Source organism: Leucoraja erinacea, chromosome 28, assembly GCF_028641065.1.
Source record: "Leucoraja erinacea ecotype New England chromosome 28, Leri_hhj_1, whole genome shotgun sequence".
Taxonomy (NCBI): domain Eukaryota; kingdom Metazoa; phylum Chordata; class Chondrichthyes; order Rajiformes; family Rajidae; genus Leucoraja; species Leucoraja erinaceus.
The window spans coordinates 12,799,830-12,825,267 of NC_073404.1; the positions used below are offsets into that span (position 1 = coordinate 12,799,830).

The 25,438-nt window shown below is 54.2% G+C and overlaps 2 protein-coding genes across 2 annotated transcripts in view; both read left to right on the top strand.

Moving 5' to 3' along the window:
- Nucleotides 1-4,776, top strand: part of pitpnab (phosphatidylinositol transfer protein, alpha b) — a 59,971-nt gene extending 55,195 nt beyond the window's left edge. Inside the window, exons 8-12 of the mRNA XM_055657753.1 lie at nt 698-775; nt 1,550-1,660; nt 2,261-2,383; nt 2,759-2,827; nt 3,720-4,776. Coding sequence (XP_055513728.1) covers nt 698-775; nt 1,550-1,660; nt 2,261-2,383; nt 2,759-2,806 — 360 coding nt within the window. The 3' untranslated portion in view covers nt 2,807-2,827; nt 3,720-4,776. The remainder of the gene's footprint in view (nt 1-697; nt 776-1,549; nt 1,661-2,260; nt 2,384-2,758; nt 2,828-3,719) is intronic.
- A 2,812-nt stretch (nt 4,777-7,588) lies between these two features.
- Nucleotides 7,589-23,808, top strand: LOC129710617 (inositol polyphosphate 5-phosphatase K-like). The gene is made up of 12 exons (XM_055657755.1): nt 7,589-7,629; nt 9,403-9,511; nt 11,854-11,961; nt 12,169-12,277; nt 14,988-15,104; nt 15,729-15,904; nt 17,620-17,731; nt 18,269-18,378; nt 19,435-19,627; nt 20,354-20,491; nt 20,614-20,697; nt 22,183-23,808. Exons 2-12 carry the CDS (start codon nt 9,444-9,446, stop codon nt 22,318-22,320), a joined length of 1,353 nt encoding a protein of 450 aa, XP_055513730.1. The 5' UTR covers nt 7,589-7,629; nt 9,403-9,443; the 3' UTR covers nt 22,321-23,808.
- The last annotated feature ends 1,630 nt before the right edge of the window (nt 23,809-25,438 follow it).

Consider the following 25,438-nt stretch of genomic DNA (forward strand, 5'->3'; position numbering starts at 1 on the left):
TGGGGGGAATGATGTCACGTCAGGAGGGGCAATGTGGCAAATAACGTAGCAGCCAAAAAGGTACACAGTAATGACCAGCTACAGCTGGAGAGTCTGACTACTAGCCCATGGTGTTGTCATTGCTGCATTCCCCACATCCATGCCCTGGGGTCTCCGTTGACCACCGTACCTCGTGACAATAACAAAGCCAATTCCACACCAACGGCATCCACCTGCGGCTGTAAGAGCAGCTCGGTACCAGGGCACGAGTTGCTGGCGTGATGGAATGCGATCCATTTACTTGGATGCGTGCCATTCCAATAATGCATGAAGGGCCAGCATCAGTTCGAAGGGCCGAATGGTAGCACGGGCGGAGCGGTAAAGTTGCTGCCTTACAGCGCCAGAGACCCGGGTTCGATCCTGGCTACGGGTGTTTGTATGTTCTCCCCGTGACCTGCGTGCGTTTTCTCTGGTATCCTCCCACATTCCAAAGACGTAAAGGTTTGTAGGTTAATTGGCTTGGCATAATTGTACAAAAAAAATTGCCATTAGCGCGTGTAGGATAGTGTCAGTGTGCGGGAATCGCTGGTCGTCGAGGACTGGGTGGGCCGAAGGTCCTGTTTCTGCTCTGTATCTCTAAACTCTATCTCCCCTTGGACCGCATTGTTCGGGTGCGTACAGTTCTACCCAACCTAACGGTCTCCCTTTCTGCACTCAGGATTACAAGCCAGAGGAAGACCCTGCTATTGTCAAATCCGTCAAGACAGGACGTGGTCCCCTGGACCCTAATTGGAAGGTACAGACTGTCTGGTTGCCTGATCCCTTAAAGTCATACCGCGTGGAAACAAGCCCTTCAGCCAAACTTGCCCACACTGACCAACATGTTCTGCCTATACTAGTCCCAGCTTCCTGCGTTTGGCCCATATCCCTCTAAACCCGTCCTATCCATGTACCTGTCTAAATGTTTCTTAAACATTGTGACAGTACCTGTCGCATCTACCTCCTCCAGCAGCTTGTTCCATGCAATCCACCACCCTTTGTGTGTCTATCGCCAGAGGCCTTGATCAATGATTGGAGTTGGTTGAGACCAGTACCAGCGTGTCACTAAACATAGTGGGGACATTCAAACACGCAGGAGGGAGCTGCCAGATAAGATGAAAGCTCCTCCGTCACTCCCCATACACCGCAGGGAGATGCAGAGTAAATCCCCCTCTGTACATTTGTGCCGGTCGTATCACACTCTGTGTTTCAGGATGCCAACTCCATCCTGGTTTAACCTGTCACCCTCTGTCTCAGCACTATCCCCCTCCCCTCAGACTGCTATGCACAGTCACCCTTCCCCCTCATTCCCGACGCAGTGTCTGGACTTGAAATGTCAACGTGCACCATTTTGCCTGCACAGATGCTGCTTGACCTGCTGAGTACCAGTGCTCTGCCTTTTGTTCCAGTATGTGCAATCTCTTTCACTTTTGCCTCTGTCTTCTCTAATACTGTCCTTGCGAGCTTCCCTCCCCCCTCCCTCTACCCACCACTGGGTGGCCCGACCTTCATTGCTCTGTGTCCCCTGCAGAAAAGCCTGCCGAGGAGGAGAGATTGGCCTCACATGTGCGCGTACAAGCTGGTGACCGTGAAGTTCAAGTGGTGGGGGCTTCAGAATAAAGTGGAAAGCTTCATCCAGAAGGTGCGGGGGATGTGTCTGGGCTGGGGAGATTGGGCGTGGTGGGAATGGGAGGGGGGGAGGTAGGTTGTGTAACCTCCTGTGGTTCATTATACCGTGACAAACCTGTCTCCACCAGTACTGTACCCCAGTGTTATACAGTGACAGATCCAATGGCTTTGAATGTCCAGTTTTAGGAAGGAACTGCAGATGCTGATTTAAACCGAAGATAGACACAAAATGCTGGAGTAACTCAGCGGGACAGGCAGCATCTCTGGAGAGAAGGAATGGGCGACATTTCGGGTCGAGATATCTGAGGAAGGGTCGAGACCGGAAATGTCACCCATTCCTTGTCTCTCAAGATGCTGTCTGTCGCGCTGAGTTATGCCAGCATTTTGAGTCTATGTCCAGGTTTAGACAGACTGTCATTAGGCTACTGCTTCCTGCAGCCGTGCTGTGGACTGGAATGTAAATGGATGGATGGGTGGGTGGGGGTGACCTGTTCAGTGCTGGAGAGTACAGAGTTGGCTCCAGAGTAATGGTCCAGGGTAATGCTGACACCGTGCCTGCCTCTCGGTGTGACCCCTGCGCGGCTAACGTGCTGTTGTGTTTGTGTGAGTGCAGCAGGAGAGGCGACTGTTCACACTCTTCCACCGGCAGCTCTTCTGTTGGATGGACCGGTGGATTGAGCTGACCATGGACGACATCCGCCGAATGGAGGAGCAAACCAAGAAGGAGCTGGACGAGGTGGGTAGTGGGGCACGACCCACTTGTGTATCACCCCCACCCCTCATAGTCCCAGGCAGTGGGGCACGTCCTCATGTGTGTATCACCCCTACCCCTCATCGACCCAGGCAGTGGGGCATGTCCTTGCGTGTGGGGCATGTCCCATATGTGTGTTTCACACCGCTTCCCCGCTCCCCCACACCGTATGTGTCTCACACCGCTTCCCCGTGGGACACGTCCTGCGTGTGTATCTCAACCCCCCCCCCCCCCCCCCCCCCCCCAGGCGTCCCTGGTGATCCATCCCCTCCCCATTCCTGGGGCAATATCTCTCTCTGCGCCCCCCCCCACCCCCACCCCTCCTCAGTTGTGTGTGTGCTAACTGGCCTCCTCCCACAGATGATATTGAATGGCCCTGTGAGGGGACTGACGGCCACTGATGACTAGCCCCGGACTCTTGTTTATGCAGTAAGTACAATATCGCCTGTAAGTGCAGTCTGCCTGTATCTGTCACTCCTGTGAGCTAACAGTCTGCCTGTACTTGTAACACCCGTGAGCCTGCAGACTGCCTGTATCTGTCGCTCCTGTGAGCTAGCAGTCTGACTGTACTTGTAACACCGTACAGTCTGCTTGTATCCGTTACTCCCGTGAGCCTGCAGACTGCCTGTATCTACAGCAACGTGCGTGCATTTATCATTAGTGCGGTGAAAGGTCTGGCAGAGCTTCAGAGGATAGTCACTGGTCATCATCTGAGACCAACCACAGCGACAGTCAAGGCTGGGGTCCAGTGGGAGGGGATCCATGAGGCAGGTGGCTGGGTTCTAACGGTACCTGGACTAGTGCTGGAGCTATTAAATGCAGGGATGTGCGAGAGACCAGAACTGGAGGGATGCAGAAGGATGTGAGACTGGAGGGTAGGTGGGCCAGCGGGAGAGGGGTGACCCATCGGAGGAGTGGACAGCAAGTCGCTGGAGTGAATGTGGGTCACTGAGTGCAGTGGCGGGGGGGGGGGGGGTGCGTGGTATGGGTTGGGTTATGAGCAGTGGGATGTGGATGCTGAAGGCTAGTGAGAAGGTGGGTTAGCAGGGAGTGTTGGAGAGTGGGAAGGTGATGGACCTGGTTGGAGCAGCAGGCTGGCAGTAGAGCTCCCTGCTGGCAAGGGCAAGGGCTTGGGAATTCTACCTGTGCGTACAACATGGGGCCTGTTCCTGCTTCAGTGGACAGGGCCGGGGTTATTGAGAGGGGAGTGTGATGGGCTGGGGCCACAGACAGGCTGAAAGGTCTGTTTCCATGCTGTGTACATAGTATGACTATGATGCATTGAAGTTGACTCTGAGATGTTCCTTTCTTCCTGTTTCAGCTGTTAAGACCGCGTCGGAGGCTCTGACACTCCAGCCAGCGAGGGACGTCATGCCTCGAATAAACCCCCCCCTCTCCCCCTCCCCCCCCCCCCCCTCTTCATTCACAGGATGATTTTTAACAAATCTTCAGATGTTTCTAGAAGAAATTGATTGTTGGGAGCAGAGAGAGGAATTTAAAACATGAGAAAGCACTAAATTTTATCCCATGCAGAATATATTGAGTGTTAGGGTTTGCTGTGCTGTACCTGTTATTATTGATATACTGTGTGTCTGATGCAAACACTGACTGACTGTGGTTTAAAGGTGGTGACCAATCTAAACTATTCCATCAAGTGGCCATGATATGCTGTTCCGATTCTTTCCCCGTCTCCATTCATGTGAAGTGATCTATTAACGTTGTTAATTTATTGATGTCATTAATTTATTTGGTTATCTTAAGTGCAATAAAATGCTCCTGGGTTGTCCTCTCTGGAGCATGCCTGCATTCCATATTTTCCAAAAGCGCAGATTATATCAGTTAGCGTTTTTTTGGTGGGGGGGGAGGGGGGGAAATATGGGAAGGAGGGGCATGAAGAGGGGCCATTGTAACTCCTTCGCCTCCCACCACCCTGCTCGGAGGGAGGGAAGGATGGGAATGTTGTTGGTCGAGGGTTGGGTTTGGTGAGAACTATGGTCACTGGCTTTGACCTTTCCCCAGGCTCAGCCCCTGCTGCTGCTGAGGGGGTAGTTGGGCATATCAGAGGCATTTGTCTTGTTTTGAGGACCTTTCCTTGTGCCGGGGATACGAATGTCTGTCCGCATTACGTGAGGCCAGACCCACGGAGCTTACCTCAGGGCTGAGACTAACGTCCCTCCCTCCTTGTCCCCTGCACCGCCCTTGTTTACTTCATTGAGTGCTTAATTCATACGGTCTGTCACATTCTCTGCCTCTCCTAATCAGTACCTTCCTCTGTCTAACTGTAACCAGGTTTGGTTTCTCATTTCTTGAACAAAGCATCACTTATTTTTTTAATTGTTTCACTCATGCAATAAATAAAAATATCAAATCGCACTAAATGTCTGAACTGTCTCTTTATGGTGGGAGTGTGAGAGATGGTGTGGGATGCAACAGGGTCAGTCACTGCAGAGAAAAAGGCCCTTTAGCCCTATATGGCAATCTTTGTTAATCTATTCTATTTCCCTGCATTAGGGTCATCTCCTTCTTTCCTTGTATATGTATCTGTTTGAAATGATCTACCACCTCTGGCAGAGAGTTCCAGATAGCAGCCACTGTCTGTGTTTTAAAAAAAACTTGGCAATCGCATCCCGTTTAAAACTTCTTCCTCTCAACTTCAATTTATGCCTTTGACTTTGATAACCCCTAACATGGGAGAAAAGATTTTGGCTGATAAAGAGCGGAGTGTTGCTGGAGGAACTCAGCGGGTCAGACAGCATTGTGGAGGGACTCTTCATCCTCCAGGGGAAACAGGTCCTGGCAAACAATTATCTCCCCATGGTGGGAACAATCCAGGCAACATCCTGATGAAGCGTTACTGCACCCTCTCCAGCACAACTACATCCTTCCTGTAGTGTGACAACCAGAACTGTACACTATACTCCCAAGTGTAGTCTAACCGGCGTTTATGAAGCTGCAGTATAATGTCCCGACTTTAACGTTTAATGCCCCAACGATGAAGGTGAGATGCCAGATCTAGCTATGTTGACACTTTCAGCAAACCATGGACTTGGACCCCAATGTCACTCTGTTCATCAACATTCATTAGTGCCGGACATTTACCATATTAGTTTATTAATATCACGTGTAGCGAGATAAAGTGGAAAAACATTTACCTGCTATCCAAGCAAATAGTGTCCTGTGAGTATAAGGAGCAAAAGACAAAGAGACGGTGCAGAATATAGTGTTACAGCTACAGATAAAAAAGACAAAAAGTAGAAGGGCTGCACTTGGAGGGTAGTGTGCAGTTCTTATTGTCACACTACAGGAAGGATGTAGTTGTACTGGAGAGGGTGCAGTATCGCTTCATCAGGATGTTGCCTGGATTGGGACATTGGGAATACAAGAGTGGGGAAGAAGCTGTTCCTGAATCTGATGGTATGTGGTTTCAAGCTTTGTATCTTCAGTCCGTTGCAAAAGGAGTGAAGAGGGAATGATCAGGGTGTGAGTAGTCCTTGATTATGTGGAAAGGGAATGCAGATGCTGGTTTATACTAAAATGGACACAGCAGGTCAGGCAGCATTTCTGGATAAAAAGTGTGATGACACACATCCTTTTCTCCGGAGATGTTGCCTGACCTGCGGAGTTACTCCAGCACTTTATGTCTATCTTATCTTTGATTATGTTAGTTGCTTTCTGGAGGCAGCCTGGTGGAGGGGTGAGGGTGGGAAGGGCGTTGGCATTGGCAGGCAGGGTGTAAGTGGGCAGTCCTACCCCAGGCTGATTGCCATTGCATTGGGCTGGGCCCCTCTGCCAGGGTATGGGCAGGCAAGGTGCTGGTGGGCAGGTGTGGCCGGACAGGGTGAGGGGGGCATTGGTGTAGGTGTGCAGGGTGAGGGTGGACATGCCTGCCCCTGGGCTGGTTATCTCTGCCAGGGTAAGGGCAGTGGGTGGGCAGGCAGGGTAATAGTCGGGAGGGTGGACTTGGGCGAGCCAGGTATCAATGGGCATGGAATGGGTATTGCTGAGGGCAGGGAGGGTAAGGGTGGGTGGGCAGGGTGATGGTGCAGGCAAGCTGTGTGGTGGGGCAGGGAGGGAGATGGTTTGGTCAGGATATTGGTTGGGTTGGGCAGGATGATGGGACAGTGTGGTGGGATAGGGAGATGATGAGGCAGGTTTACAAGAATGATTCCAGGAATGTGTGGGTTAGCATATGATGAGCACTTGACAGCACTGGGACTCCACTCGCTGGAGTTTAGAAGGCTGAGGGGGGACCTCATTGAAATTCACAGAATAATGAAAGACATAGAGTGGATGTGGAGAGTCTAGGACCAGAGATCATACCTCAAAATTAAAGGGTGTTCTTTTAAAAAGGTAAGGAGGAACTTTTGTCAGAGGGTAGTTATTCTGTGGAACTGATTGCCACAGAGGGCTATGGAGGTCAAGTCAATGGATATTTTTAAGGCAAAGATAGATAAATTCTTGATTAGAACGGGTGTCAACGTATGTGGAGAGAAGGCAGAAACGTGGGATTAGAAGGCAGAGATCAGCCATGATTGAATGGCGGAGTAGATTCGGTGGTCCGAATGTCCTAATACTATTCCTATAGTTTGTGAACTTGTAATGGTGGGCCAGAAAGGGTGATGGTTTGGAGAGGGTGATGGTTTGGACAGGGTGATGGGACCAGGGTGGTGGCACAGTGGGGGCAGGGAGGGAAGAGAGTTTGAACATGGTGTTGGGTGCTGGGACAAGGGTGATAATTTGGACATGGTGCAGGGGCCAGGGTGCAGGGTTTAGGGACCAGGGACCCGGGTGCAGGAGGCCAGGGTGCATGGACCCGGGTGCAGGGGGCCAGGGTGCAGGAGTGCAGGAGGCCAGGGTGCAGGGACCAGGGTCCAGGGGGGCAGGGTCCAGGGGGGCAGGGTGCAGGGACAGACTGCATCCGTCTTTAAAGACAATTCCAACGCTTGTACCTTTGGTGTGGGGTGTGTTTATTGTCCTTGGGGCAGGGAGCGCAGTGATTTGTGGAGGCGGCGGGTCAGCTGACTGCGCTGCCCAATAGCTGTCGGCTGCTCAGTGGGCGCGCCAATCCCTTTAATCCCCGCTGCCCGCCCGCCCCTTTAAGAGGCCGCCGCCGCTGCGGTTGGGTTTAAACCGGGGCCGCGACAGAGGGAGGGAGGGGCCGGGGGCGAGCGGCCGGGACGGGACGGGACGGGACGGGACGGGACGGCGGAGCGGCCTGGGACCGGCATCAGGTGAGGGATGGGCCCGGCTCCGGGTGTCAGGGTATCGGATGTCGGCGACTGTATCCCCCGCCGGATACTTTGTATTAGCTGGCGGGCACAACCCGGTACACACCGGGCGGGGCGGGGCGGGGGAGGGGGGGGGAGAGACCCTTCGGCCCACGCCCTTGAGTCTATCTCTAACCCCCACCTCTCAGAAACACGGCACCGGCCCGCGATCAACCTCCTACATCTCCCGGCTCCGTTTCTGCCTAGAGTGACACAGCAGGGAAACAGACCCTTCGGCCCAACTCATCCATACTGACCCAAGATGACCCATCTCATCAAGTCCGCTTTAGCTGCGTTTGGTCCATATCCCCCTAAACCTTTTCTGTACGTGTACCTGTCCAAGTGTCCTTTAAATTTATTGTATCTGTCCCAACTACTTCCTCTGACAGCTCCTACCATATGCCCATCACCTTCTGAAAGATGTCCCTCGGGTTTCTCTTAAATCATTCACCTCGCACCCATAAACATGTCTTCTGATTCCCCTACTCTGTACGTTTACTCTATCTATTCCCACTCATGATTTTACACACATCTATAAGATCACCCCTCAGCCCTTTGTGCCAAAAGCCTGCCCAACCTCCTCAGGCCTTTGAGTCCTGGCAACAAGATTCCACGAGTGGAATAGACAAGTTAACACGGTGCCAAGTTAAACTAATCTCCTCTGCCTGTATGTGACTCATATCCCTCCATTCCTTACATATCCATGTGCCTATCCAAAAGCCTCTTTAACACCACTATCGTATCTGTCTCCACCACCACCACCACCACCCCAGGCAGGTCGATCCAGCCACCCTCCACTCTATGTGTAAACGATAAATTACCACGCACTTTATTACCTTTAATTTTTGCTCCTCTCACCTTAAAGCTATGCCCTCAAGTCTTTGATATTGCCAGCGAGGGGAAAGGGTTCTGTCTGACTGCACAATCTCTACTTCAAATAATTTTACACGTGCAAGCATTTTGTTTTTAACATTGCATTTGTTGCAAAGTTACGACAAGGCCTGTCCCTCAAGAGGACTTGTCTGGGCAGGATAAAGGTGCTATAGAAGGTGGCACAGTGGTAGAGCTGCTGCCTTACAGCACCAGAGGCCCACGTGTGATCCTGACTATGGGTGCTGTCTGTACAGATTTTTGACATTCTCTTTGTGACCGTGGGTTTTCTCTGGGTGCTCCGGTTTCCTCCCACATTCCAAAGTCATGCAGGTTTGTAGGTTGGGTGTCCTCTGTAGATTGTCCCTAGTATGTAGGATAGAGCTAGTGCATGGGAGATTGCTGTTCAGCGTGGACATGGTGGGCCAAAGAGCCTGTTTCACGCTGTATATCTTAACTAAACGCAAGTTGCTGTCTCGGTGGACTCCGAGGCCTTGCACAAAGGGGTGAGATCAGGACATGCAGTCCCTGAGAAATATTGGCCAATCGACCCAGGAAAAAACTGAGACTATCGAGCTACCAGGGAGCAGAGTTTCGCCTTCAACAGTACAAAAAGGAACTACAGGTGCTGGTTTGCACTGACGATAGACACAAAATGCTGGAGTAACTCAGTGGGACAGGCAGTATCTCTGGAGAAAATGAATAGGTGCCATTCCGGGTCGAGACCCCTCTTCCGACTCTTTGGAAGTGGGCAGGTTGTGGGAGGGACGGTGAGGGATGTTGCTGATGTTTCTCGGCTGATGTTGCTTGAAGATAATGTGACTTTAATTGCGGCTGCTCCTAACTCTGCCTCGCACCCTCTTACAGTGGCTGTATTTCACCCCCTCCCGCTGGCCACTAGGTGGAGGATGGATCTCTGCCACCATGTTGATGGGCTGACGATGGTTCGTGGAACGCGCAAGGCCATCAGGTTTGGGTAAGCAACTGCCAGGGAAGGTGCCCCTGACCTCCTTCACCCCATCTACCCATCATTGCCTGTATCCACAGGCTCTGCTCTAGGACCATCTGAAGTTCACTGCCTTCAGAACGAAGGGCGGGCAGTGTGCTGTGCTGCGGAGAGTGGTGTGGGTAGAATTGATTCTTCAAGCTGCTCCCAGCTAGATACATCCGTTAGAACAGAGAACATTACAGCACGGCCCACAATGTCCGTTTCGAACATGATGCCGTTAAACTAATCTCTGCCTGCACGTAATCCATATCCTCTCCAATCCCTACACGCCCATCTGTCTGTCTAAAAGCCTGTTAAATGCCATTAACGTAACTGCCTTCACCACGGTTCTTGATAGCACAGTCCAGATCACCACCACCTCCGTGTTAATAAACTTGCCTTGCATATCTTTAAACTTTGTCCCTCTCATCATGAAGCTCTAGACGTCGAAATTTCTGCCCTGGGATAAAGGTTCTGACTGTCTACCCTAGCTGAGCCTCTCATAATTTAAACATCCTCTCTCGGGTAACCCTATCAGCCTAAGACACTCCAGAGAAAACAATCCAGATCTCTCCAGCCTCTCCTTGTAGCGGATGCTCTGTAATCCAGGCAGCATTCTGGTAAACCTCTTCTGCACCTGTGTAAGGCCTCCAAATCCTTTCTGTAATGGGACGACCAGAACTGCACACAATACTTCAAATGCAGATTAACCAAAGTAACCCTACAAAGCTTCATGCTCTTTTTCTCACTGCAGCAAGGGAGGCATTCCACAGGCCTTCTTTATCACTTCTATCTACTTGCGCCAGTGGATATTTTTAAGGCAGAGATAGACAAATTGTTGATTAGAATGGGTGTCAAGGGTTATGGGGAGAAGGCAGGAAAATGGGATGAGGAGGCAGAGATCAGCCATGATTGAATGACGGAGCGGACTCGATGGCGTAATTCTACCCCTATAACTTGTGAATGTGTTGCCGCTTTCAGAGAGCTGTGGACCTGGACCCCAAGATCACTCTGCACATCAGTGCTGTTCAGGGTCTGGTCATTAACTGTATACTCCTTGCTAACATTTGACCTCCCATCCTGCTTCATGTCATTAAACTACAGCCGCTACATCCCTGTCCAGGCACCATTTTGTCCACGTTCTGTGCTGCTCTGCTGCCATGGTGTTCATTATTAGTACATTGCTGCTGCATCGTACTGTGGCGGGCTTTGTGATTATGCAAGGAAGAGGAATGAAACCACTGGTGCAAAGCTGCACTGGATAAGCCGGCTCACTAATTGCCGCCTCCTCTCCTGTGGCCGGTCTTGTCCGGTCTCTGACACCACGTGTTGTATGTGTGAATAAGTCCGTTGTTGGGTCACTTTACCAAATGCCTTTGCCCAGCACTCGTGATTGAGCCCGTGTCTCAGCTCATTAGTCAGCAGGGCTGCTAATTAGAGTTGGATCCCACCGCATGGAGAAAGAGGATTGAGGGCTTAATCCTTTGTGAAGCGCTGGGAAAGGGGGGGGGGGGGGGGGGAGGGAAGGGGGGGGGGGGGTAGAGGGAACGGGATGGGCGGGGAGGGTACAGTGAAGCAGAGAGAGGGAAAGTCGCAGCAATGGGCAATTGGAACAGTGAGTGTCAGAGAGGTGGATGAGAGGGAGGGAGCGATGGAGGAAGGAGAAAGAGGGAAGTGGGTGTGGGTGGGTGGGTGGAGGGAGAGGAACAAGTGGAGAGAGGGGCACGGTGTGACGGGGGGGGAGGAGGGAGGCATGGGTAGAATGAGGGAGAGATGAGACACAGCAGAGGGGAGGTGCGGGTGCTGGGCTTGGGGCACCTGAGGCTCCCGACCACCAGTACGTGTGGGCTGGGCACTGGCTCCAGGGCACTGACTGACTGGGGGGGGGGGGGGGGGGATTGTATAGCCTGGTCAGGTTGATTTACTCGCTGTGCCCACTCCCCTCCCCCACATCTACCCCTCTCATCCCCCTCTCCCACACTCCCCCTCCCCTTTACCTCCATTCCTGACCCTCCCACCCTTTCGCCCTCATCCTCCTTACCCTTGCTTCTTCTCCACTCACCCCTACCCCTCCCCCTTAATCATTCCCCCTCCCCCTTTATCCTCCCTCTCCCTCCCTGTTCTCTCACCCTTCCTCCCTTTCCTCTTACCCTCCCCTTACCCCCTCTCACTCCTCCTTCCCATCCCCACCCTCCCCCTTAACCCCCCCCCCCCTCCTCTCATGCCCGTCCCCTTCCTCCTCATCCTCATCCTCACCTCCACCTCTACCCTCTGGATCCCCGCTTGTCCCCTCCCCTCTCACCCTTACCCCTCTTTCCCCTCGAACCCAGGCTCCACATCGTGACGTGGAATGTGGGGACGGCCAGACCCCCCGATGACGTCACCACCCTCCTGCAGCTGGAGAGCCAAACCCGCGAGACTGACATGTACATCATCGGGTGAGCGGGGGAGGGGGGAGGGGGGCGTGTGGAGTGGAGGAAAGCTTGCAGAGATGGAGTGAGGTAGGGGAGTGTGTGCGAGCGGGGATGGGGGGGATGGGGTGTGAGACGGATGTGGATGTGGGTGAGGGGGGTGTGGGTTGGGAGGAGTGGATGGGATGGGTTGCTGGGTCTAGGTGTCCCTCTGACGTGTGTCCGTGTGATCAGCCTGCAGGAGGTGAACTCCAAGGTGCTCTCGTTCCTGGTCGACATGGTGTTTAACGACCCCTGGACCGTCTTCTTCACCAACTTCCTGGCGCCCCTGGGCTACGTCAGGGTGAGTGTGAGCGAGGTCGGGCCCCAGCTGCGGCGGGGGGGGGGCAGTGTCTCGGTCACTATGGCCGCGCAGAGTCTGAATGGGGTTGTCCACGGCAACGGTATTTCTCTGGGGCACGGGGAAACAGCTACCCGATCGACTCCTCTCATGAGTCCGGGGGACTGGGCCAAAGATGGGCCGATCTCAGCCGGGTGGTCAGCGACTGTGTGTGACCGTGGCAACGTGGCGGGGAGCACACAGCCCCCTGTGTCACAGCTTGTGTGCCGGGCTGTGGTTGGCATCAGATGTGAGGGGTGCCCAGAGCCTTTCAGAGAGAGGGCAAGCACTGCTCCCGGAGCTGCCGCCCCCTCTCACTGTTCCCTGGCAGGCCCGTCGCGTGGCAGTGGAATGTGCTGCCCTAGTTCAGAGGCCCGTGTACGATGGGCCTGTGCTGACAACATTCACTCCACACAATGGATTCCTTCACTGAGGCTCTCTCAGGACCGCGGGCACGCACACTGGATGAGAAAAGAGCTGAAAGGTTTAAAGGGACACTCCCTTCCCAATCCCACCGCTCTGTCGTTTGATGCTGCCCCTCCCCCTCTTTCCCCCCCCCCCCTCTTTCCCCCCTCCCCCTCTTTCCCCCTCCCCCTCTTGCCCCCTCCCCCTCTTGCCCCCTCCCCTCTTGCCACCCCCCCTCTTTTTGCCCTCCCCCCTCTTTCCCCCTCCACTTCTTTTTCCTCTTCCCCCCTTCCCCCCCCCCCCCCCTCTGTTTCCTCCACCCCCTGCCCCGCTCCATGTGGCAGCACGGTGGCTCGCCATAGACACGGGTTCGATCTACGGGTGCTGACTGTACGGAGTTTGTATGTTCTCCCCCTGACCTGTGTTGGTTTTCTCCGGGTGCTCCAGTTTGCTCCCACACACGAAAGAGGTGCAGGTTTGTAGGTTAATTGGCTTCTATAAATTGGCCCTCGTGTGTTGGATCGATCCAGGGTGAATGGGTGATTGCTGGTCAGCATGGATGCAGAGGGCTGAAGGGCCTGTTTCCACGCTGTATCTCCAAACTCAATTAAACTAATGTAGGGATAGAGACCGATGCTGATGTCAGACTGTCAGGGGTTGGATTGAGGGCTGGTGTAGAGTCAGTATTCTTCTGCCATCTTGGTCAAGTCTTATAAACACCCATGGTGATGTTTGGAGATACAGCATGGAAACAGGCCCTTCAGCCCATCGAGCCCACGCCGATCATCAATCACCCGTCACACAGTTCTATCCCACTTTCTCATCCAGTGCCTAAATAGTAGGGGCAATTGACAGAGACTAATTAACCTACAACGTTAAGTCTGATATCAGCAAACTCTTCACACAGAGCTTGAGAAGTGCCGGAAATGTTTTCAGTTAGATCATACCGCACGGAAACAGGGTCATAAGATCATGATATAGAAGCAGAATTAGGCCATTCGGCCCATCAAGGCTACTCCGCCATTCAAGCATGGCTGATGTATCTCTCCCTCCTAACATTCTCCTGCCTTTTCCCCATAACCTCTGACACCCGTGCTCATCAAGAATCTATCTCTGTCGGAAAAATATCCACTGACGGCCTCCACAGCCTTCTGTGGTAATGAATCCCACAGATTCACCACCCATTGACTAAAGACATTTCTCCTCATCTCCTTCCTAAAAGAACATCCTTTAATTATGAAGCTGTGACCTCTAGTTCTAGACTCTCCCACCAGTGGAAACATCCTCTTCACATCCACCCTATCCAAGCCTTTCACTATTCTCTATACTGCAATGAAGTCCCCCCTCATTCTTCTAAACTCCAGCGAGTACAGGCCCAGTGCCGACAAAACGCTCATCATATATTATGGGTCCTTGGGCCCAGCTCATTCGTGCCAATTTATAATTCCCCATGTAAGCTATTTGCATATTTATCAAACCCTTTCCTATCTGTGTATCTGTCCAATGCCGTTTTAAATGCTGAAGATAGGATCAGAAAAAGAGTGATGTCTGAAGAAGGGTTTCGGCCCAAAACGTTACCTATTTCCTTCGCTCCATAGATGCTGCTGCACCCGCTGAGTTTCTCCAGCATTTTTGTGTACCTTCGATTTTCCAGTATCTGCAGTTCCTTCTTGAACACATCAGTTTTTGACCCGAAACGTCACTCATTCATTCTATCCAGAGATGCTGTCTGACCCACTGGGTGCATTTACCACATCTATTCCCCTCATGATTTTATACACTTCTATATTTTAGAGGCAAGATTCATGGAATCACTTGAAAGATACATCCCTTCAGCCCGTTCTCACCAGTTCTGCTATCGCAGTTGTTCATCCACTCCCTACACACAATGGACAATTTACAGAGGGCCAATTCATGCACAAACCCGCATGTCTATGGGATGTGGCGGGGAAACCGGAGCACCCGGAGGAAACCCATTCGGTCACACGGAAAACATGCAAACTCCACACAGACAGCACCCGAGGTCCCCGGTGCTGTGAGGCAGCGGCTCGACCAGCTGTGCCACTGTGCCGCCCTGCGAGGGCAAGTCTTGGCCTCAGGACCGGATAGGGAATGAACCAGGTCTGATTCTGGAGTTGATTATGGATCGTATCACCGAGCCAGACTGATCGGGGATCGAACTGGCTGAGGGATTAACAACTCCCCAACGGCCTGAGGTCGTGGAGGGATGCCCTCTGACCCACTCTCACCACTGACCTCTCACCCCCAGGTATCCTCCATCCGGATGCAGGGTCTTCTGCTGCTGGTGTACGTCAAGCACCTGCACCTGCCGTACGTCCGGGACCTGCGCACCAGCTACACCCGCACTGGCATGTACGGATACTGGGTAAGGCCAGCACTCCCCGCCCTGGCTGCATGGCCCATGGGGGCTCCAGGCTCGGGCTCAGTCTCGGCCCACGGACCTCCTCCCTCACAAAATATCCCCTCCCCCTCCCTAACACTCCGCCCCACCCGCTTCACTCCAATCCCTACTGATCATCTCCTCGCCTCTACCTACAAACCAAACCCACCACCTCTCACCTCTTCCCTCAAATCCCTGCTGCCCAGTACCTCGTCCCCAATTCCAGCCCCATCACCACCCCCTCTCAACCCCATCCATCCCACGCCCACCTCCAACCCAACCACCTCCCCCCTCTCAACCACCTCCGTTCCACCCCACTGCCCAGCTCCTTACGTCCACCTCCTCCACAACCCACCCTCTATCCCTCCCTCACTGCCCACTCAAGGCTCCTCCCTTCTCTAAGAAAAGCGACCTTTTCTCCAACTGAACCTGCTCTCCCCGCCCCGCTCCTGACCTCCATCTCCTACTGACCACCTGACCAATTAATGCCCATCCACCCCTCCCACGTACTTTCGTTGCCAGGACTGGGGTTTGGATGGGCTCGAGGACGTCTCCACTGACGGTGTGTTTGTTTGCCCCCTCCCCCCCCCCCCCCGCCCCCCCCCCCAGGGTAACAAGGGTGGGGTGGCAGCCCGCCTGTCGGTCTACGGGCACCTGCTGTGCTTCCTGAACTGCCACCTACCTGCCCACCTGAACAACAGTGGGCAGCGCATCACCAGCTTCCAGCGCATCCTGGCCGTGCTGCAGTTCACCAGCGAGAAGGCACCGGCCGTCCTGGACCACGAGTGAGTGCGTGTCACCCTTCCCTGTCTCCGTCCCCGTCTCCATCTCCCTGTCTGTCCCCCGTCTCCCTGTCTGTCCCCATCTCCCTGTCTGTCTGTCTGTCTGTCTGTCTGTCTCCCTGTCTGTCTGTCTCCCTGTCTGTCTGTCTCCCTGTCTGCGTCTATCTGTCTGTCTGCGTCTGTTTCTTTGTCTCCGTTTGTCTGTCTGTCCCCATCTCCCCGTCTGTCTCCCTGTCTCCGTCTGTCTGTCTCCATCTGTCTCCGTCTGTCTGTCTCTGTCTGTCTGTCTGTCTCCCCACCATCCATCCAGTACCATGAGCGAGTGTTGTGCTGCGCGGGTATATGTTGCCCCTCCCTCCCTCCCACTGACTATCCGTGCTCGACCACGGGTGACTGGTGTACTGGGGGGTTGTGTGTCACCCCCCTCCCTCCATCCATCCTTGACCACCTGCCAGTGCTGCACTACAGAGGTGTACAGCCTCCCCCCACCCTACCCCCCCCCCCCCCCCCCCCCCTCCCCTCCCCCCGTGACCAGGGTCTCTCCCTGGGCGGCTTCAGCCCGGGTTACTGGGCGGGACCCACGCACGCACCACACGCTACAGTACGGGCGCACGGATCCACTGGAGGCCACTCGGCCCCTCCAGTCCCTGTACAAATGGATGCTTTCCCTATAGATCCAGATGGAATTCCACCTCTCCCGTCGCGTCACCACACCTTCGCCCCCTCGCTCTGCACGAGCCTGCCCAACTCCGCCTGACAAACACAGACCCTGCCTCCACCCCCTGATGATGGCACAAACAAGGGGTTGCGGTCCTCTGAGAGAAAATGTCACCTCGTATCTCTCGTGTGTTCAACGTTGACCTGGTTGATCAACCTGTCGACCGGTTTTAACCATGTACAACATAGAACAGTACTGTGCAGGAACAGGCCCTTCACCCCATAATGTCTGTGCCAAACATGCTGCAAGGATAAACTAAACTCCTCTGCCTGCATGTGATTCATATCCATCCATTCCCTACGTATCCATGTCCCTGTCTAAACACGACTTCCTAACTCTTGCCCCGATCTATGAAGGCGAAGATACCGTACACTTCTTTACCAATCTATCTACTTGTGTTGGCACTTTCAGGGAGATGTGGATTTGAACTTTTCTCCTGGGCAATTTACAGAGGCCGATTTGCCTACAACGTCAAGTCTGACATCAGCAAGCTCCTCGCACAGGACTGGAGAAGCACCGGAAACATTTCCAGTTAGATCATACCGCACGGAAACAGGACCCTGCGGCCCAACTCCTCCATGCCGATTACAATGTCCCATCTAAGCTATTCACATAATTCTCAAAACCTTTCCTGTCCATGCATCTGTCCAATGCCATTTAAATGCTGAAGGTACAGTCTGAAGAAGGGTTTCGACCCAAAACGTCACCCATTCCTTCCACCCAGAGATGCTGCCTGTCCCGCTGAGTTGTTCCAGCCTTTTGTGTCTATCTTCGACTTGAACCCCAAGATCTCTCCGTACATCAGTGCAGTTAAGGGTCTTACTAACTTTCCCCTTGCATTCGACCTCCCGAAGTGCAACACCTCACACATGCTTGGATTAAACTCCACCTGCCACTTCTTTGCCCACTTCTGCAGCTGGTCTGTACCCCACCGCTACAGGTTGACAACCCTGCTGGTTCAGGGTCCCTCCCTCTAACCAGTCTCATCTCTCGCTCACAGCCTGCTCTTCTGGTTCGGAGACCTCAACTTCCGCATCGCCGATCACGGGCTGCGCTTCGTCCGCGAGTCGATCGTCAGGAACCGTTTCCACCTGCTCTGGGACAAGGACCAGGTCTGGGCACCGTACCCCTCCCTTCTCCTGCAACCCCCTCTTACCGGCACACCTCGCCTAAGCTGTAACCCCCCTCCAGCCCCACATCCCTCACTGCACCTGCCCCCCACTCCACCTGTAACCCTTCCCCATCCCTATCTCTGTAACCCCCTCCAGTCCCCACACCCCTCCCAGTCTCTGTACCCCCTCCAGTTCCTTCATCGCTCGTCGATTTTCCTGCCTCTCTGATCCCGGCCCGACGTTTGTTCCCTTCCGGGTGGCCCTGTCCTCCATGGATCAGGTCCCATCCTCTGGGATTCCCTCCTAGATCCCTACTCCCCTCCTCCCCCCCCCCCCCCACCCCCCCCCCACCCTTTACTAATGGTTCGTGACGGGGCAGGTGCTGTGGGCTGCAGGTCCTGGCATCTCGGCAGGTCACCAGGCACACGGTGGACACGGGCACCGAGCCGGTGAGCACGGGTAACCGGGGGAAGCTGCCGGTGATGGGTGCGGGACTGGGAGACGTTCCCTTCACTCCTGCTCTCTCCTGACCCACAGCTGAACAAGGCCAAGACGATGGAACCGGTGCTGAGTGGGTTCCTGGAGGGACAGCTGCGCTTCAAACCCACCTACAAGTTCAACCTGGACTCCATCGACTACGACACCAGGTGAACCCTCACCTCTCTGCCCCTTGGCTGCTTGACCCCACCATCCAATCACACGGCAACAGAGGGAGGTTGCCGAGCATCACCGGCCAATTGCGTTGGGGCAGAGGGAGGTTGCTTAGCCGCACGGGCCCATCACGTTGGATAGAAGGCCATTCGGCCCTTCAAGCCCGTTACTATGGAGAGACTGGGACTATTCTGCCTTCCATACTTATCTTTGCAGCAAATCACTTTATTCCATCGCCCTCCCAAACCTCATCCAACTTGCGTCCATAGGTTGACACAAGGAACTGAGTTACTCCAGCACTTTGTGTCCTTTTGTCACATCCATTGGTAAATGTTGATAGTTCCCATTGACTCTTCCCGTTGGGTTCCAGCTCTCTGGGATCCCTGCTCCCTCGAGAGTGGTGTGGGCAGATCGTTAGATTGACGATAGATCTATCATTAGATAGATTGAAGGTGGAGGTAGATCATTTGTGGAAAGATTGAGGAAGTGTGCTTGATGGGGAACAACACAAAAGAAGAGTTGAGACCAGCAAAGATCAGCCATGATCATAGTCGTGGAGCTGTAGAGCACGGAAACTTCACCCAACCTGTCCATGAAGGAATGATACTTTATTGTTGAGCAGATTGGGCTGGGCCCATTTGCCAGCCCAAAGCTTTTTAAACCCTTCCTATCTGTATATCTTACCCAATTGTATCCATTTCTACAGCTTTTTCTGGCAACTCATTCCAAACACACTCTGTGTTGTCCTCTGCAAGTGGGGGGAGGGGGGAGGTGAGTTTCTGTCCCCTTGGTGAGGAAGTGCTGCCAGCAGTTAACCCCGTGCACCTTGGCAGCAATTTTAAGGTCCCCGATCCAACAACCCTCCCCCAGGCTTTACTCGCTGCCGTTTAATCCTAGGAGTAATCTTGTGAAGATTGTCAGCAGGGGCCCATGTTAAAGGGGTTCTGTGGTGTTGGGGTGACAGACTCCTTGCCCCAGAGAGAGTGTGGACAGAGCTCCCAGTAACCCCTCCAGAAGCCACTCATCACTGCCCCTGCCCTCAACCCCCGCAGTGAGAAGAAACGGAAGCCAGCGTGGACGGATCGGATCCTCTGGAGAATTAGCGAGCACAGCCAGGGCGGGGGGAGTGAGAGCCAGGGCTCCAACCCCAAGAAGCCCCTCACCGTCAACTTAAACATCTACGACAGCCAAATGGAGTACGGAGTCAGCGACCACAAGCCCGTGCTGGGAACGTTCTCCCTGGAGGTGAGAGCAAGAGGGAGCACATTGACAGACGGGCACCAGTGGGGTTAACCTGGGCAGTGGATGGGGTGACCCCCGACTTCAAGATCCAGGCACCCCTCCAATGACAGCTCCCCAACCGCCCATCAATTCACAGCCCCCCAACCGCTAATCCAATCACAGCCCCCCAACCGCTCATCCAATTACAGCCCCCCAACCGCTCATCCAATCACAGCTCCCCAACCGCTCATCCAATCACAGCTCCCCAACCGCTCATCCAATCACAGCCCCCCAACTGCCCATCCAATCACAGCCCCCAACCGCCCATCCAATCACAGCCCCCAACCGCCCATCCAATCACAGCCCCCAACCGCCCATCCAATCACAGCCCCCAACCGCCCATCCAATCACAGCCCCCAACCGCCCATCCAATCACATCCCCCAACCGCTTATCCAATCATAGCCCCCAACCGCTCATCCAACGACAGCTCCCCAACCGCCCATCCAATCACAGCCCCCAACCGCCCATCCAATCACAGCCCTCCACTCACACGCTTACAAACACTTCATCCAATCAGATGATTCTAGCAAGTGGGTGGGGGGATCTGTGGCGAGGGGGTTGGGGGGCGTCTTTGATAAGAGTGGTGGGGGATGATGGGTCAGGGAAGGGGGGGCTGTCTGAGGGAGGCTGTGGGTTGGGTGAGGCCATGTCCTGACGGGTGCCCCCCCTCCCATCATTCCCCCCCAAAGCTGGAGAAGCGTTTTCTGGAGCCTCTGGTGGAGCTGCAGCCCGAGGGGGAGTGGATGCCCGGGAACGACGGCATCATCAGCTACTGCACCACCCACGACTACCCCGGCAGCACCTGGGACTGGATTGGCCTCTACAAGGTAACGCCACGAGACCCCCTGCACCCTCCGCCTGCCTGCCTGTCCTCTCCGCCGCGCTGTGGGAGGGGCGGTGAGGGAGCGCCGTGGTGACGGGGATTCCACTGATGGCTTTTCCGTCACAGGTTGGATTCAGAAGTGACCGAGACTACGTGACGTACGTCTGGGTGAAGGATGATGAGCTGACAGTGCACGAGGATGTTTATCAGGTGGGCAAACCACCCCTATCCCCTCACCCCTCCATAATGCTCCGCCCCCCTCCCCACTCCACCCACCACTCGGTCGGTCCCATGCTGTCTTCCATCACGGGCGATCACACCCCCCCCCCCCCACTAGCCTCCACCGAGACCCTCCCGCACCCCCCTGCCACCCTGTGTGTCTGTCCGGGTCCCCATCTCTCCCGCCAGCCCTGTTTTGGAGCGCTGGGATGGGACGGACCTGGCCCTGTGCCGGACCTACCACCCCCACTGGGACTCTCTCCGGCCTCTCGTCCCCTCAGCAGAGACCATCCTAGTTCAGACTGCGCAGAAACAGGCCCTTCAGTCCACCACGCCCATGCCGACCTTCAATGGGATCCCATTTACCAGGCCTTGTCTCTACCTGCTGATTCACTGGGTTAGTCCCCAGTGTGGTGCGGGTCTCTGCCTCCCCCTCCCCCTCCCCTCAGGCCCTGCACTCCGGTTCCCAACTCCTCCAGAACCTACTCCAGGCTTGGACTGGTGGGTAGACACAAAGTGCTGGAGTAATTCAGCGGGTCAGGCAGCATCTCCGGAGAGAAAGGGTGGGTGACGTTTCACATCAAGGCCATTTTTCAGACTGACTTGGGGAGAGGGAAGCTGGAGTTATGAGAAGTTATGAGGGGGGGAGGGGCAATTTAATTAAAGATGTTTGATGGCGGAGAAACAAAAACAGAGTGGTGCAAGGAGTCGGCGGGTCAGGCAGCACCGGTAGAGGCAGAGGCACGGTCCTGACGCAGGGTCTCGACCCTGAACATGGTCATCCCTCTGTCACCACAGACGCTGCCTGACCCGCATTCTCACCAGCCGTTTGCTCTTTGCTGCAGATTCCAGCATCTCCACTCTCTTGTGTCTCTTCGCCTGACTAATTTGATAGAATGTTTATGATGCAATCTGGTATTAAGTATGTGGACACAGGAGACTGCAGATGCTGGAATTTGAAGTAACAAAAAAAAAGTGTTGGAGTGTGAGCGGGTTGGGCAGCATGTGTGGAAGGAGATGGACTAACAATGGTTTAGGTTGGGCTGGTGGTGGAGGCTGATATGATAGTGGCGTTTAAGAGGCTTTTGGATAGGCACATGGATATGGATCACATGCAGGCAGTTTAACTTGGCATCAGGTTCACCAGGGACATTGTGGGCCAAAGGCCTGTTCCTGTGCTGTTCTACATTCACACAGGTATTAATTATGGTCCAGTCTGAAGAAAGGTCTCATTCCTTCTAACCAGAGATGCTGCTGCCTGTCCTGCTGAGTTACTCCAACATTTTGTGTCTATGTTTGGTATTAATTATAGCCTCCACTCAAACCCAAATCATCACAGCATATTCTCCGACACGATGTCCCCATCCGTGTGTGTGGAGCAGAGGTGCGCCAGTGTGTGTCACGGTGCCTGCGTGAGGCTGTTGTGTGTGTGGCGCAGAGTCGCCCCTCTCTAAGTGTCTGTGTCTCCGTCCGCAGGTCTACCTGAATGGTGAGGACGTCCCGGAGAGTGGAGGGGACTTCTTCCTCTGCTACTACAGCAGCAACATGGAGGGCATTGTCGGAGTGAGCCGGTCCTTCCAGGTTCCCCCACACACGGCTGGCACGGGGGTGTGAGGGATTGCCACACTGAGGGAGGGGAGGTGAGGGATTGCCACACTGAGGGAGGGGAGGGATCGCTGCACTATAGGTGTAGGAGGAGGCCATTCGGCCCTTTGAGCCAGCATGGCCATTCACTGTGATGATGACTGACCATCCCCAATCAGTACCCCGTTTCTGCCTTCTCCTCATATCCCTTGACTCCGCTATCTTTAAGATCTCTGCCTAACTCTCTCTTGAAATCATCCAGAGAATGTGCCTCCACTGCCATCTGAGGCAGAGAATTCCACAGATTCACAACTCTCTGGGTGAAAAAGTTTTTCCTCATCTCCGTTCTAAATGGCCTACCCTTTATTCTTAAACTGTGGCCCCTGGCTCTAGATTCCCCCAACATAGGGAACATGTTTCCTGCCTCTAGCGTGTCCAATCCCTTTATAAATGTATGTTTCAATAAGATGCCCTCTCATCCTTATAAATTCCAGTGTATACAAGCCCAGCCGCTCCATTCTTTTAACATACAACAGTCCTGCCCTCCCAGGAATTAACCTCGTGAACCTACGCTGCACTCCCCCAATAGCAAGAATGTCCTTAAGTTTGGAGACACAAAACTGCACACAATACTCCAGGTGTGGTCTCACTAGGGCCCTGTACAACTGCAGAAGGACCTCTTTGCTCCCATACTCCTCCTCTTGTTATGAAGGCCAACATGCCATTCGCTTTCTTCGGGAGGGGAGAAGGGGAGGGAGGGGAGGTGAGGGTGCACCGCACTGTGAGAGAGATGGTGAGGGATTGCTGCACTGTGGGAGATGTCATCCCATTGATGAGACAGTCAGACGGGCCCCGGCTGCCGATGGGGGCAGAGCTGGTGGCCATTGGGAGGAGCGGGGTCTCTGGTGCTGCGGCCACTCCTGACCCCGCTGTTCCCGTGGGATTGTGCTGTGCGTAGGCCAGTGTCTGATGTCGGTGAGGGGTGCGGGGAGTGAGGAGCCCCCTGACTCACGGAGCCTCTTGTTGTTTCCCCTCCGCTGCTGCAGATGGCACCACTGGTGATGGGGCCAGAGGCGATCGAGCAGTGGGCAGCTTCGTGCTGACTCGGACACTGGCTGAGACCGGTCCCCACACCGAGCTCCAACCTGCTCCCTCCCCCTGGGGTGGTGACGCTGATACGTCTCGACAGTCCCCTCCACCCTCTCCGAGCCCAGCCAGGGACCCCTCTCCAATCCTCCCTCCCATACTGACCCCATCCGGGCCGGTTGGGGCTGGCCCAGCGCGCGGCCCGTCCTGACTCGGTGTGTGGGGGGAGAGCCAGGGGTCGGGGAGCATGGTTGTCACTACCACTCTCCACCCTGCTTAGACCTCCGCCCCTAAATGTCCCTCTTAAATCCTTGTAGTTTCACCACAGTTACCATGTTCTGCACATCTCTGCCCAGCTCCACCCTTCCTCCAGACCTCTCCATCTCCCCGGAAAGGCAGCTCTGAGTCTCTGCTTCTCTCCCTCCTTTGCCCATACCCCCCCCACTTCACCCCCCCCCCCCCCCCCCCCCCCCCCCGCCTCCTTGAGTTCTCTTCCCCCCCCCCCCCCCCGTTTAAATGAGCGCCTGTATACACCCTGAGGATGGAAGCTGTCTGACCCCGGGGCTCAGGCCCCTCCTGCACCGTCCGTCCCTTCCTCGCCTCTGGGTTGGGGCTCGGCCGGAATTCCCCGCTATCTCGGGAATGTGGACCTTTTCCACAGTACTCAATCCTCTGCTCCTCTGTCCATGTCTGTGAACCAGTCTGAGTCCAGGGGACACTGGCTGCCCCTCATCTGCTGTGGCTGTAGAGGGAAGGTATAGGGTGGGTGAAGGGTAAGCTGGCGGAGGGAGGTGAGGTTGCAGGAGGAGTGGGAGACACCCGTCCAGGTTCGATGTTTTGGTTTTCCACTCTCGTGGGGTCCAGAGCAGGCCACTCGGCCCTTCAGTCGTGTTCCTTTTCTCGTCCTTCAGGGGAGACTGAGTGAAGCTTCACACACTCTCGAACATCATCCCCATTCTTGATCAATCTCTGCGGCAGAGTTGATCCCATTTCCACGATCCCAGGGTAATCCTGGGTCACAGAACCATCTGGGTCTCCAGAGTTTTTCCGGTCACAGCCGGCGTTCCTGGGATTTTGGTCGATCCCAGGATCTCCACTGATCATTGAGCATGGAGTGACTAGAAGTCGTTCCCCGATTCTCGGGGTAATCCCGGTTTCTGGAACAATCCCAATTGCAGTGGGAATACCTGGGACGATCCCAGTCATAGCAGGACATTCCAGGATCGGGAAGTTTAACCACCCTCGGAAACCTCTGGATCAAGTCTGCCCACAGGTTTCATGGAATGGGCGGATGCAACGCGTTTTAAATGTTTTAGTCCAGAGATAGATGTTATTTTTAAACAGCGCCTGATTTGTCAGTTATTGACATTAAATTAAAAAATGGTAATAATGTGGGCATTTGTGTTTCTTTGGGTGACTTCTTCATGGCTAGTCTGGCCCACTGTCGGGTGTGAGAGTTAGGCTGAAGAGAGTCAAGAGTGCTTGGCTTATGTAAAGACAACGGTACAATTAAAAATTATATTAGGCAGCAGCTTGATAGGCCCGTAAACACAATACACACAGATTAATATAATAATCAAAAATTGAATAAATAAATAGCAGTAACAGCAGTGCAAACAAACCCTTGAGTCTGTCGTGCAACCAAAGATACAGTTGTTCAAGTTCACAGTCGAGGTTAGTGTTGTCCAGTGTTCAATTGTGGAGAAGAAGTTGGTGATCACAGATTTCATGCTCCTGTACCATCCTCTCAATGGTAGGAAGTGAGAGCATGGCCAGGGTGGTGTGGGTCATTTTTTTAGGCAGTGCCTCCTGTAGATACCTTCCATGGTTGGGAGGTCAGTACCTGTGATGGACCTGGCGATGTCCGCCACTCTCTGTAATCTGTAGAAACAGGAACTGCAGATGCTGGTTAGTACACAAAAGTACACAAAGTGCTGGAGTAACTCAGCAGGCCAGGCAGCATCTCTGGGGAACATGGATAGGTGACATTTTGGATCTGAAGAATGGTCTTTGTGGACATTTCCTTCCTTCCTGGGTGTTCAAGTTGCTGAAGCTGGTTGTG